At 34.2% G+C, this 13,841-nt stretch overlaps 1 protein-coding gene across 1 annotated transcript; it reads right to left on the reverse strand.

Annotated features, from left to right (window-relative positions):
- Positions 1–2,101: 2,101 nt before the first annotated feature.
- On the reverse strand, positions 2,102–4,305 carry LOC107773398 (auxin-responsive protein IAA1). Its single transcript, XM_016592822.2, has 5 exons — positions 3,920–4,305; positions 3,113–3,303; positions 2,882–2,993; positions 2,510–2,571; positions 2,102–2,376 (listed from the first exon to the last, which is right to left on the reverse strand). Exons 1-5 carry the CDS (start codon positions 4,174–4,176, stop codon positions 2,330–2,332), a joined length of 669 nt encoding a protein of 222 aa, XP_016448308.1. The 5' UTR covers positions 4,177–4,305; the 3' UTR covers positions 2,102–2,329.
- Positions 4,306–13,841: the final 9,536 nt, after the last annotated feature.

Consider the following 13,841-nt stretch of genomic DNA (forward strand, 5'->3'; position numbering starts at 1 on the left):
TGCATGCCATATTGAGTGAAATAATGGAGGTCTTTTCATGGGTTTGCTTTAGCCTTTAGCTGTTAGCAATATGTCAAAAGAAGCTTGTGGTTAAAGGAAGAGAAATCACTTTAAAATTGTCACAAACAAAAGTTGAGACAGACCTGAGTCCATTCACGTACGTAAACATAGAAAATGATAGTAAAATCTCCTTTCGTTTTCACTGAAATCCACGTACATAATGACGACATAACGTTAATTATAATTTTACAGATGATTCACGAAGTGTCTAGTACGTAAAATTGCATGGATTTGTTGTGTTGCGAGACATGCATATATAGTACGTACGAAATGATTGATATTATTGAGATCTCTGCTTGTCTTCTACCGTTGTGCTGGTGCGTGCGATAATTGATAGTAGAAACCAAATAGGTTTACAACTCCTCACACTCATTATAAAGTAGAGATCGTGGCGGATTTAGAGTGTCAAGTACGAGTTCAATTAAATTTACCATTTAATTGTTGAACCCATATTTGAAACTTGAATCTATGAAGTTGCTCTGTTCTCATCGTTCCATTTTCCAGGACCCTCCGCACACTGCTCATCATAAGAAACTGATTCTCAGGCAATGTGTTCTATATATCACAAAATGGAAATAATCTTATACATCATTCTTGATTGCATCCCAAACAATGTGGCAGATATTCTGGTAACGTTTGGCCTGAACTTACCTCTTTCGGATGGCCAACAACCATCGCATCTCCTGCATAATTTAGCTCCCCCACCCTATGTTTTACATGCTTTCAATAAGGAATGTTCGAGAACTCTAGGAGTTAGAAAATCCCAGTTTATAATAACTCTTTCTTATTTCTCTTATATATAAATGTAAAATATAAATATATACCCTTACTAACAAAAAAATAAAAAATAATAAAAGGAGCACTTCTGGTCAAGCCACCTAAACACCGCATAGAACAGGCTAGAAAAAACACACAAAAAAACAAGAAAGGGAGAAGAAACTTAGGTCTAGTTAAAGCTTCGCATAGACAGACATGACCTTCGACTTGTCAAATAAATCACGGAACATCATCCCAGCAACTCTATCAATTTGTCATTTTCTCTGAGTACTAATGCAAAAAATATAACATAGAACTGTGTTTATACATGAAAAAATGCTCGACAAAATGGAAAAATACACGCGCCTTTGCAGACGTCTATGCTAGTGGTATACAAGATCAAACTTGAAAGACCTCCGGAAAGCTCACTTCAATCTATAAGTTGTTGAAATCGCATTGTACTATGCCAAAGAAACTCTGTTTCTGGTATCTGACCAGACCTTGAGCAACCAGAGAATGCTATACCATCGTAACAATATCAGATCAAATTTACACATAAAGCCAACAAAATTGAATCCAGGGGTGGAGAACTGCCGCAAAAGGAAGTCCATCCAAAGCAAAAAATCATCTGATGTCTCCCACAGCCCTGGTAGGACCTTATATATTCAACTGGAACCTTCGCATTGGTGTGCGTAGACACTCAGAGGTTAAACATGCGGTTCCAGTTAGCTTCTCCAGTACTCTTGTGGACAACTTACTTCAGCATGAAATACAATTAGATGTGTAGATCCTTCAGTTTGTCCAGCTTATCTAATCTCCCATTTGGCGAAGGCAAAGCACAATTTTCACCAGAATTCAAGATGACGACTTCAATTTTCCTCTTGAACCTCAAGCCAATAGAAGAGGCCGAGCGCCTCATGACATGTTTATTAATTGCTTATTTTTAGCTTAAGTCAGTTGGTTGTAAGCCTATTTAAAAGGCCTCTATTGTAGCTTTTCTTATGCAATTTGATAGACTTCAAAATACTGTCTCAACTTCGCTTCTTTGTGTTTAATTCCCAACATGACGATGAGCATGTCTAGTGTTACTTTTTTTGTATTAATCAAATATGTTTTTCTTTTTCTTTCTTTCTTTATTTGTTGGTTTATTCTTTTAAAATTTCTAATCCTAATATATTTAAATTTATATTCTTTTTTTGTTACCGTAAAATTTTATATAATTAAATGGAATATATATATATATATATATATATATATATATATATATATTAAACTACTATCAATTGATGATGTAATATATAGTCAATGGATTTTACTTATCCCAACATTTTTGACACAGAGTATAGATATAATTATATAAGAAAATTACTATTTAAAAAAATTAATTTTAAACTTATAATTCCAAAAGCAAGCATTTCGCCATTAATATTCTAGATCCTTCTCTTAGTGCACCCATTTTTTCCAAAATCGTGGATCTGCCTCTACCCAGGCCAAGATGAGAAAACTTCTTCAATCAACTTGTACTCGAGCATTTCGCCATTAATACGTTAGTCCTTGGAGCTGCAGTACACACCATTAACAAAATAATTCGTCCACTTAGTAAATTACTATGGCATCTGAGAATAAAGCTAATTTCGCAACTTTTATATGAAGCAGGAATAACAAATTGAGAAGAAAGATAAATTAAATGTACCTAATCCAATGGCCTCCGAGCTCCTCATCAACCTGAGCCTCTTGCAAGATTCAACAAACATTCTGGCAACAGAAAAAAGATCATAAAAGAAATGTTACTAATATAGACATTTAAAAGAAACCCCACGTCTATAATAACAAACAGGATTTAAATTTATTTACAGTACAATTTAAGGCACTATACTATATCAATTTGGCATTTAATTAGAGAAAAGGACCTCAGTATGCATGATGCTTATAAATACGCGAGAATTTTTGTACTGGAGTTGCTTCCCCTTATTTTCTAAGTTATCAATTTCACTTATTACGAACAGTTATTTATAAATATTTTTAGGTGGACATGAAGAGGGAAATTGATGTAAAACATACTTACTTCCATGGAACGTCTCCAACTAGCATCCAATCCCCATCTTTGTCTTCATAAGTTGGCAAGTATTCGACACCATTTATAGGGTCCATAAGCTTCCTCTCATTTACAAAGTTACCTAAAAATCCATAGTAATATTACGCCAAACATCATGATTATACCGAAAGAGGACACTGTTTATTTTACTCTCTTTTAAAAGAAGTTAAGAAACTATGAAAGATTATATTGTATACTTACAGATTGTTGTTAGGCAAGTAAACATGTGTTCCAAAGCAATTAGCAGCTGGTCATAGCTGCTGTACATCTCCAAGTCAACTTTTCTCAAGTAGGGAGCTCCATCTACTGCCACCTTCACGTATTTGCACTTCTTTACTACTCCTATCTTCTTCCTGTTTGATCTCACTGGTGGCCATCCAATTACTTGTGTCCTAATATTATTTTTCAAAATTTTGTCAAACTTTAGTGCACTAAAAATACCCCAAAAAAAAAGAACTCTACAATTATGATTTATACGATCATTCTAGGGGTTTATATATGGCCAGCTCATTCGGTGAGCTCCATGTCTTCCAAGAACAAGGCGGAACTAGGATGAAATTTATGGGTTCGAAATTCTAAATCTTTTAAGTTACTAAATTCCTAAATTAATAATTTGTACATAATTAATAAATTTCTTAAGATAAATACATGATTTGGATCAAAGCTACTGAGTTCAAACACCATCATAAGCATAGCAACTCATTTCCTTTTCTCCATCCCCTCTCTGATGTAATTGGGGAAAAAAAAATAGTACCCTGAACCCTAAATACAACCAACTATGGTGACGTAGTACTTCTTAACCTATTCACCTTAACTTATGTGATTAACCAACAAAAAAGAAAATACTAAAAAATAAGAATGAAATAGCCTTTTTTTTCTTATGCATTAACTTATACATGTCGGTGTAAAATTTTATTTTTCAGGTTACTAATCTGGTTAATTACACGTGGTTAATAATATAAGCATATAGAAGTTGAGCTTTATATATGTTTTAATAAGGGGACTTACTTTGCCGAAGGTTTGGTTGCGATGGAGATTTCGTTGTTGCAATAATGATCATCTTCGTAGTTTTGATCGTGAGGATTTCTGGAAGTAGAGCTTCCTAGCCTCAACTCAACAGCTTCAGATGAGAGTCCACGTTTCGCACCACAGATTTGTCTTTCTGAATCTCGGCGTAACCCAAGAGTGAGCTCAGTTTCCTCGAAACTGAGACTGGAATCATCGGATTCCGACAAGTTCTTTGTTTTTGTTTTTTCCGATGACATTCTACTTCTGTAGGCTACAAGGTGTTAATAAGATTCCTAGTCTTTTGTTAGAAAATCTTCTAGTCCTGGCTAGTGGCTACTAAGTGAAAAATGGGCTACGAGAAGTGTTGGGTCTGATGTTTTGGCTACTATATAAGCTTGGGAATGTGGAAGGAGGCTATCATTTTAACCATTCTCCTCTCAACACGTTTAGACAGATGGGCAGTTCCGTTTGGTTCATGTAATTAAGGGAGTAAATTATGGGAAATCATGCATCTCTCCGTTTTGGTTACTTCCACACCTTTGGGTCCCATGTGGATCATTATCTTTTTTTATTTACTAGTAATATTTTTCTTATTCGATTCATAATAAGTGATAATTTTATATTTTTATTTTAATCAAAAATAAGTATTCATGTACATAATTAAGAAGGAATTAATTTTATTTTTTCAAAATTTATCCTTATTTACATATTGCAATATGTCAAGATAACAATTAATTATGGTTAATTTAGTAAAAATATTTTTTTTCTCTAGAAGTTCGTATTTTCTTAATGGGTGTGTCAAAGATAAAATGATCACTTATAGTAGACCGAACAGAGTATGTTCACTTTTTACTCCACTTACCGCATAAAAGTATTTTGCGCGGAAGATTGGCCTAAAATTTTAATGCAGATTAGTGTTTACTTCTATTTCTCAGTATAAGTGGCTACTCTGGCAATAAGAAGTGGCTAATTTTATAAACAAGACTCACAAAAGAATTAGTAAAAATAGCACGGGCTAGCCAGTTTTCGTACTGGTAATTCAAAAATAGTCAGCGTTTGCAAATTCATTAAAAAATAACCACTATTTTACTGCAATACGGACCGGTCCAGCATAATATGCTGGAAGTTTATACGCAGGTGCTCCAATCTCCAGTATATTATGTTGGAACTCCAACACGCGGAAAGTTCTAGCATAATATACTGGAGATTGGAGCACATGTGTATAAACTTCCAGCATATTATGCTGGACCGGTATATTATACTAGAATTCCAGTATATTATGCTGGAATATTTTCCGAATTTTGAGCAGTGTTTTCGTTCAAATTTATCTTTACAGAAAAAGAATCTAAATTTCGATTACTTTTGAAACTGTGACTATTTTTTAATTACCATTCGTAAATCTGGCTATTTTTGAATTTCTCCCAAAAAATTATACTAAATCTAATGGTGGAACTTATTGAGAAAATGATTCGTCTTTTAACCATATTGAAAAGGACTGGGATTATATGCGCCCATATCTCTTTGTTTGCGCTGTTTAGTCATTCTTGGAACGAGAGATTCTTTTTATCTAATCATATTAGATCCAAAGTTTATCTGTTCGTCTAATCATGATTCTTGCTGGATAAATTTTGTTAAATAATAGAGAAAAAAAATCAAATTTGTCGTCAAATCATTTCGTATTTACCCTTTGTCTTACCAAAGCTCCAATTTTAAAATGATAAAACTCTACGTGTCCAAATTTTCTAGAAAAAAAAAATGTATAATACTCCCTCCGTTCATTTTTATTTATCCACTACTTGCATATCCCTTAAGAAATAATAATTGAACTGCATAATTTATCATGACACACATATTAATTGATGCATATTTTTAAAGAATTTAATAAAATGATTTGAAATGAATAATTAATATTATGAGTATAATAGGGAAAAAAAATTATATTATTATTTTTTAATATTTTAAAAGTGACATATAAAATTAAAAATTTATTTTTATAATACTGGACGATTAAAAATAAAGGGGGAGTATATGTTTTAGTCAAAGAATTCTATATCCTAACTCAGTGCACGAACAAGTGATTGAATGAAGCAAAACAATGGCGCTCGTGTGTACAGAAGGGTGATGAAAGAGATGGTGGGCCCTACATGTCTGGGGTACTTTAGGTTTAGGGAACAGGTCAACCTAGAAGAGTCCATGTGCAATACCCAAACTCAAATTAAGAAAGAAAAAAGGGTCCCACAAAGGATAATCATGTGACCCTGTTGCTTTGTCGGGTTTTGACTTATGACTACCTTTATCACGCCAACGGACACGTCCACTCTTTATTGTATGTTTACTTATGTCTACCATTTATTCTAAAAACAAAAACAAAAAAAAACAAAAAAAAAAAAATCAAGGAAATAGTACTAATTATTTCGCAGTATGTAGAATTCTTCTCGTCAACACGTAGTACTAAACTACAGTACTGAATTTATGATGGAGTAGAAGTAATTGAATGAAATTAACTTATAAACACCGCTAATATAATTTTTTCACATTCTTTATGAATTTTACATATAATATCAAGTAATAAATTCATGTCGCTGTCCAGTAGCTATAGATGTCTTTTTGATTGGTACCGCAGTCCTTTTTGATTGGGCATTATTTAGTTCAACATTACTAGAAGCAGACCTGTGTTTTATAGTGAAGGGTCATCGGACCGTAAGTTTCGGCAAAAATCTTGTATTTTTATAAATATATATATATATATCTTGAAAATAGTAAATTTAAAGCACTTGACATCCTTAACACTAAAAGTCTTTAGCAGGTTCTGATTGAGCAGAATATTGTGCCACGTCACATAAAAATCGAGAGTCCACCTCTAAACATTACCTATCTATCTTATTTTAAGTTATTATTAATCTCAATTTTTTATGAACTATACGTAAATTGTAATTTGGTACTTGTTCGTACCGTAAAAAACAGTGTAACTAATAGCACATGCCACACATGACTCCATATTTAGGTTGAACACATATATTAATGCATATGTAGTCATATATAATCCGTAGCTTTCCGGTTAAACATGAGTATTGATAATAATTTCAGTACAGTGGCCTAGTGGACAGACTCTTCATTAATTGTTGGACATGAAAAAATATTAAAGTGAGTTTTGGGGATGAACATTAGGCGTGGACCTGTCTTCTTGATGTGTTTCAACATTTAAGGTTATTTTTCTTGAATTGATTGAACATTGCATATTTGGCAGTTAGATGGTATCATCCATTTTCTCTCTGAAGGAATGCATACTTAAATTGACCTCTCATAAAAAGGGACGATGATTATATCAACTTTTCTCGTGCGTGGGTAAGTTATTTTTGGAAATGGCATGGATTTCATTATTAAAATTACGACGACAGGACAGAGACTACGTACTCAAAGGTTAAAATCGATTGCAAAGGACAAGAACTTGTACACTTTGACATACAACAATATCCACATGCGCTGTCTAGACTTCGTGATAGGATCGGGAACCCGGGTAGTGCGAAATTTAGTCAAACAACGGTATAATGACAATAACAAAGACAATGGAAATTGATAATAACAGCAATTAAAGAATATAAAGAAGACACAAATTTAACGTGGTTCGGTCAAGGTGACCTACGTCCACAAGCGGAGAGGAGCAATTTCACTATACCTACAAGAGTACAAAAGAGAGTACAAAATTAGAGTAAATACTCTAATTAATCCCAAATATCTCAAGAGAATAACCTCACAAGATCACTCCAAAGAAAGGGTTCACACAAGTGTTTCCCAACACTCACTCTCTTACAAAATACTCTATAATGAAATAAAGGAGGAGAAAGAAAGACAAGAGTGAAAAACTCTTGAATTGGTGTGTTTTCAAATGAGGAGAAACTCCTCTATTTATAGCAAGAAATCCTTGGACTTATAATGGATATTATGTCATGGCAAATGTCATGAACCACAAATTTGTTATAATGAATATTTTGTCATGGCAAATGTCATAAAAATTTGGCCATATTACAAGTCTCCACATTGGCCTAATTTCGGCTTATAGATAGTACATTTGTTCCACCTTCTCCGCCAAAACCCCAATGGGCAAAATCATTCTTCATAAATGCCAATCAAGTTCAGGCAAAGCTTGAACTTGGACACTGGAAGAGGTTTTGTGAACATGTCAGCAGGATTGTCTCTAGTGTTGATCTTCTGAACAGAGACTTTACTTTCAGCAATGGTTTCTCTGATGAAATGATACTTTATATCAATGTGCTTCGTCCTCTCATGATACATTTGATCTTTAGTCAAGTGAATGGCACTTTGACTATCAAAGAAAATGGTAATACCACTTTGGTGTAAACTGAGTTCCGCAAATAGACCCTTCAACCATAAAGCTTCTTTGATCGCCTCGGTCACTGCCATATATTCTGCTTCGGTAGTAGATAAAGCTACTACATGTTGTAATGTAGCTTTCCAACTAATAGCGCAACCACCGATGCAAAATACATAGCCTATTAGTGATCTTCTTTTGTCAGGATCACCTGCATAATCTGAGTCTACAAAATCAACCAAAGTGTTAGTATTTCTCCCAAACTCCAAACATGTATTTGAAGTACCTCGCAAGTATCTGAGAATCTATTTCACAGCATGTCAATGTGCTTTACCAGGGCAAGCCATATACCGGCTTACCACGCTCACTGCTTGTGAAATGTTTAGACGTGTACAAACCATTGCATACATAATACTACCAACTGCACTGGAATAAGGAACATGTGCCATGTACCTCTCTTCTTCCTCTGACTGCGGGGACTGAGCAGCTGATAACTTAAAATGAGCAGCGAGAGGGGTACTAACTGGTTTAGCATCTTTCATGCCAAACCTCTCCAAGACTTTCTCCAAGTACTTCTTCTGGGTCAGATTTAGCATGTTGGCTTTTCGATCTCTTTTGATCTCCATGCCAAGGATTTTCTTAGTTGCTCCCAAATCTTTCATCTCGAATTCACTTTTCAGCTGACTTTTCAAATTGTGAATTTCTGTTAAATCTTAAGCAGCAATGAGCATGTCATCAACATATAATAATAGGTACACAAATGAACCATCATTTAACTTTTGGAAGTAAATACAACTATCATACATGCTCCTCGAATAACCATGATCCAACATAAAGGAATCAAACCTTTTATACCATTGTCTTGGAGACTGCTTTAATCCATACAAGAATTTCTTCAACAAGCAAACACGATCTTCTTTTCCTTCAATTTCAAATCCTTCGGGTTGATGCATGTATATTTGTTCCTCAAGTTCGTCATGTAAGAAAGTTGTCTTAACATCAAGTTGTTCTAATTCCAAATCATACATGGCAACGAAGGCAAGCAAGACACGAATAGAGCTATGTTTAACAATATGTGAGAAAATATCATTAAAATCAAATCTTTGTACCTGACTATAGCCCTTTGCAACTAATCGTGCCTTATACCTCGCATCTTCAACCCCTGGAATGCCATACTTTTTCTTGAAGACCCATTTGCAACCAACAATTCTTTTTCCTGGTGGCAGATTTACAAGAGACAAAGTACCATTCTTGTGGAGAGACTCAATTTCTTCATTCATTGCAATCAGCCACTTGGGTGTGCCAGGACCAGAAACTGCTTTTGAATATTTTGATGGTTCTCCAATTTCTTCAGTTTCCTGTGCAACTGAAAAAGCAAATGCAACATAATCTCCAAACCTTAATGGTTGTTTACCTTCTCTTCTTGGTCTATGTTTGGCTATAGAATACTCCTCTTCTTCTGGTTCAACTTCAGGAGTCTCAACTTCAGAAATTTCAGCTTTTGTCTCAACTTTAGGAGTTTCAACTGTATTTTGCTCCAAAGTTGATGAGCTTGGCTCAGAAGGAATGCCAACCTCAATCTCCACCTGGTTCTGTGTACGCTTTCCTTTATCTGTATCACAAGAACTAGAAGACCTTTTTTCTAGAATATAACATAGAGGATTCATCAAAGGTTACATCTCTGCTAATTATAAATAATGGTGCCATGGGATCAGTATACCATAGTCGGTATCCTTTCACCCCAGATGTATACCTAAGGAAAATGCACTTTTTAGCCCTTGGCTCTAATTTTCCATCATTTACATGCATGTATGCAGGGAAACCAAAAATCTTTAAATCAAAATAATTAGCAGGAGTACCTGACCACACTTCCTCTGGAGTCTTAAAGTTCAAAGGTGCAGAAGGAGCTCGATTGACAATATAACAAGTTGTAGAGATAGCTTCTGCCCAAAAGGCATTTGTCAACCCAACATTTGAAATCATGCAATGAGTCCTTTCCAAAAGAGTTCTATTCATACTTTCTGCCACATCATTTTGCTGAGGTGTCATTTTCACAGTACGATGTCGAGCAATTCCTTCATTCTTGCAAAATTCGTTGAATTCATTATTACAAAATTCCAAGCCATTATCTGTTCTAAGCCGCACCTGTTTGCTTTTCAATCAAAATTTTTCATTATTTGAAATTTAAGAAAACATCACTTTTATTTTTCAGAAAATAAACCCAAACTTTCCTTAACATATACCTGGCACCACCTTTTGATGGGGTACGTGAATGACCACAAAGATCTGAATGAATATAATCTAAAGTACCTTTTGTTCTATGAATCGCTGGAGATTTGAAGCTAACTCTTTTCTGTTTCCCGAACACACAATGTTCACAGAACTCCATATTTTCGGTACTTTGGCCACATAAGAGACCTCTTTTGCTGAGGATGGAAAGACCATTTTCACTCATATGCCCCAATCACATATGCCATAATTTGGTGATGTCAGAATCTGATTTATCTGATATTGAAACTGCAGCAGCACCTGTAACAGTAGATCCCAAAAGAGTATACAACGTACCAGATCTGCGTGCTTTCATGATCACAAGAGCACCATGAGAAATTTTTAGAACTCCACATTCACCTGTGTACTTGCACCTAAGAGATTCTAGAGTGCCCAAAGAGATGAGATTTTTCTTCAAGTCAGGAACATGTCTAACATCGGTGAGAGTTCTTACCACACCATCGTGCATTTTGATTCGGACTGTACCTTTTCCAATAACTTTGCAAGCAGCATTGTTGCCCATCAAGATAACTCCACCTCTAATAGATTCATATGTGGTAAATAAATCCCGACTGGGACACATATAATAAGAACAACCCGAATCTAAAATCCACTCATTGTTAGATTTAAAACTATTATTAGTTGCTAAAAAAATAGTTCTCTCAGTCTCATCAGCAGCTACACTTGCTTCGGCAGTGTCAGTATTTTTGTGCTCATTTTTCTTTTCTGTATGCTTTTCTTTATTTTTCAATTTAAAGCATTCAGAAATAATGTGACCTTTCTTATGACAATATTTGCACATGACATTTCTGTATCTAGATTTTGACCTTGATTTAGGTTTCTCACTACTTGAATCTTTCTTATTGGATCTACCTCTTATCAATAAGCCTTCCATTTGGTTCCCACTAGTTTCTCCAGTAATCTCTATCTATTTATTCTTTTGATTTCAAAATAGATTTGATATCTTTATAAGAGATATTATCCTTTCCATAAAACATAGTATCGCTTATATGTTTAAACGACTGGGTAAGAAAACAAGCAATAACACAGCTTGATCCTCATCTTTGATTTCAGCATCTATGTTACTTAAATCCATAAGAAGAGAATCAAAAGTATCAAGATGAGTAAGTATAGAGGTACCTTCAGCCATACGAAAAGTGTAGAGTTTTTGCTTTAGGTAAAGCCTGTTTTCTACTATTCTTTTCATATATAAGGTTTTAAGCTTTTCCCATATGCCTTTGGCTAAGCTTTCTGCTGCAACTTCATGCAAAACCTCATTTGAAATATTTAAAATATTACCTACTTTTGCCTTTTTGTCTATGACGGCAAACTCTTCGTCCGTCATTTTATCCGGCATCTTCTCATTTTCTTGCAGTGTCAAATCTAAGCCATCCTGAATTAGGATAGCTTCCATCTTTAATTGCCACATTCTGAAGTTTGCACTTCGGTCAAATTTTTCAACATAAGACTTTGTTAGAGTCATTTTGTCTATTTAAACTAACCCGGTTAGATCTGGCTATGATACTAATTTGTTGGGATCGGGAACCCGGGTAGTGCAGAATTTAGCCAAACAACGGTATAATGACAATAACAAAGACAATGAAAGTTGATAATAACAGCAATTAAAGAATATAAAGAAGACACAAATTTAATGTGGTTCGGTCAAGGTGACCTACGTCCACAAGCTGAGAGGAGCAATTTTACTATACCAACAAGAGTATAAAATAGAGTACAAAATTAGAGTAAAAACTCTACTTAATCCCAAATACCCCAAGAGAATAACCTCACAAGATCACTCCAAAGAAAGGGTTCACACAAGTATTTTTCAACACTCACTCTCTTACAAAATACTCTATAATGAAATAAAGGAGGAGAAAGAAAGATTAGAGTGAAAAGCTCTTGAATTGGTGTGTTTTCAAATGAGGAGAAACTCCTCTATTTATAGCAAGAAATCCTTGGCCTAATAATGGATATTATATCATGGCAAATGTCATGATCCACAAATTTGTTATAATGGATATTATGTCATGGCAAATGTCATGAACCACAAATTTGTTATAATGGATATTACGTCATGACAAATGTCATGAAAATTTGGTCATATTACACTTCGTGTATGATCTACTTCAGTAAAAAATCTGAAAGATTTTAAACTAGAAGTTGTATATCCTTCGAGTTCCTTTTTTTTTTTTTTGATAATCGTTTTGTCTGGATCGGTTTGCATGTACCTTTTAGTTCTTGAAAGAGCAAAATTACTAGTGCAGGATTATAATTTCATATAAATAATATTTTTTAATAAATAAAAATTTAAAAATATATATAGATGACATTGATTTAGATCTTCCTTTTTTTTTGGGACTAATGACATACTATGAACGGATTGTGATACTTTTTTTTTAATTAAGCCATTCGCCCAGACTTTCACCTTTTGGTGATGGTAGGGGATTTGACATTGATTTCTACCTAGTTGATGAGTAATAATCAAAAGCTCCAGATCATGATACTGAATTTGCACTTTGATAAGTCTTTGCAGGGAGAAGAAGTCAAACCGACAGATACCATTATATGCAAATAGGCAAAAAGTACTTATTGCAGTTGAAGAGAAAAGAGAATGAGTGCAAATTACACAATTCACAGTTTCTAGCAGAACATAGTCTTAATCATGTGATTATGGATCAATTAATAGAATCCGATTTAAGATTTAAAAAAGCTTTATTAAAAGCATGTTATTCCCTAAACATCAATCACAAGAATGCCTTCTGTCGGACGTATCTGTGAGGAGATAATGGATGGCAGTTTAGTTGGTTGGTATATATTAGAATAGTACGTTACTACTAAATTATGCATCTATTGAAGAACCTGCATCGATCATAGCAAAAAACTGAATACTCCATAATATTCTTCATTATATTATTCGACTGAATAATATTATATTCTTGATTCTCTTTTTCGACTTGTATAATATATTACCCCCCTAATTCACGTTGGACATGAGAACTGAAAACTTGACCTGAGAACATGGTTTACAAGTCTGTCGTGCAAGGGTGTTCATGGTTCGGTTTGGTCGGTTTTTTCCGAAAAAGAAATCAAGTCAAGTAAGTTGATTTTTTAAATTTTGGAACCAAATCAAATCAATTAAGTCGGTTTTTTATCTATTCGGTTTGATTCGGTTTTTCAGTTTTTTCGGTTATTCATCGGTTTTTTTCTTAAATATAAGACATACACTATCAAACGCACATTCCGACGACTATATTTTCAACGTAACACTATCAAATCAATTGCTCTTTGAGAAATCTATCATTTATCAAGATACATTGATGATAA

This window comes from Nicotiana tabacum, unplaced genomic scaffold (assembly GCF_000715075.1).
Source record: "Nicotiana tabacum cultivar K326 unplaced genomic scaffold, ASM71507v2 Un00298, whole genome shotgun sequence".
Classification (NCBI taxonomy): Eukaryota; Viridiplantae; Streptophyta; class Magnoliopsida; order Solanales; family Solanaceae; genus Nicotiana; species Nicotiana tabacum.

Excerpts from the sequence above, each read along its gene's own strand:
- LOC107773398 (XM_016592822.2), bottom strand. The coding sequence starts at position 4,176 with ATGTCATCGGAAAAAACAAAAACAAAGAACTTGTCGGAATCCGATGAT. Across the intron at positions 3,304-3,919 it reads GCAACCAAACCTTCGGCAAA|GACACAAGTAATTGGATGGC; the intron begins GTAAGTCCCCTT and ends AAATAATATTAG. Across the intron at positions 2,994-3,112 it reads TACTTGCCTAACAACAATCT|GTAACTTTGTAAATGAGAGG; the intron begins GTAAGTATACAA and ends ATGGATTTTTAG.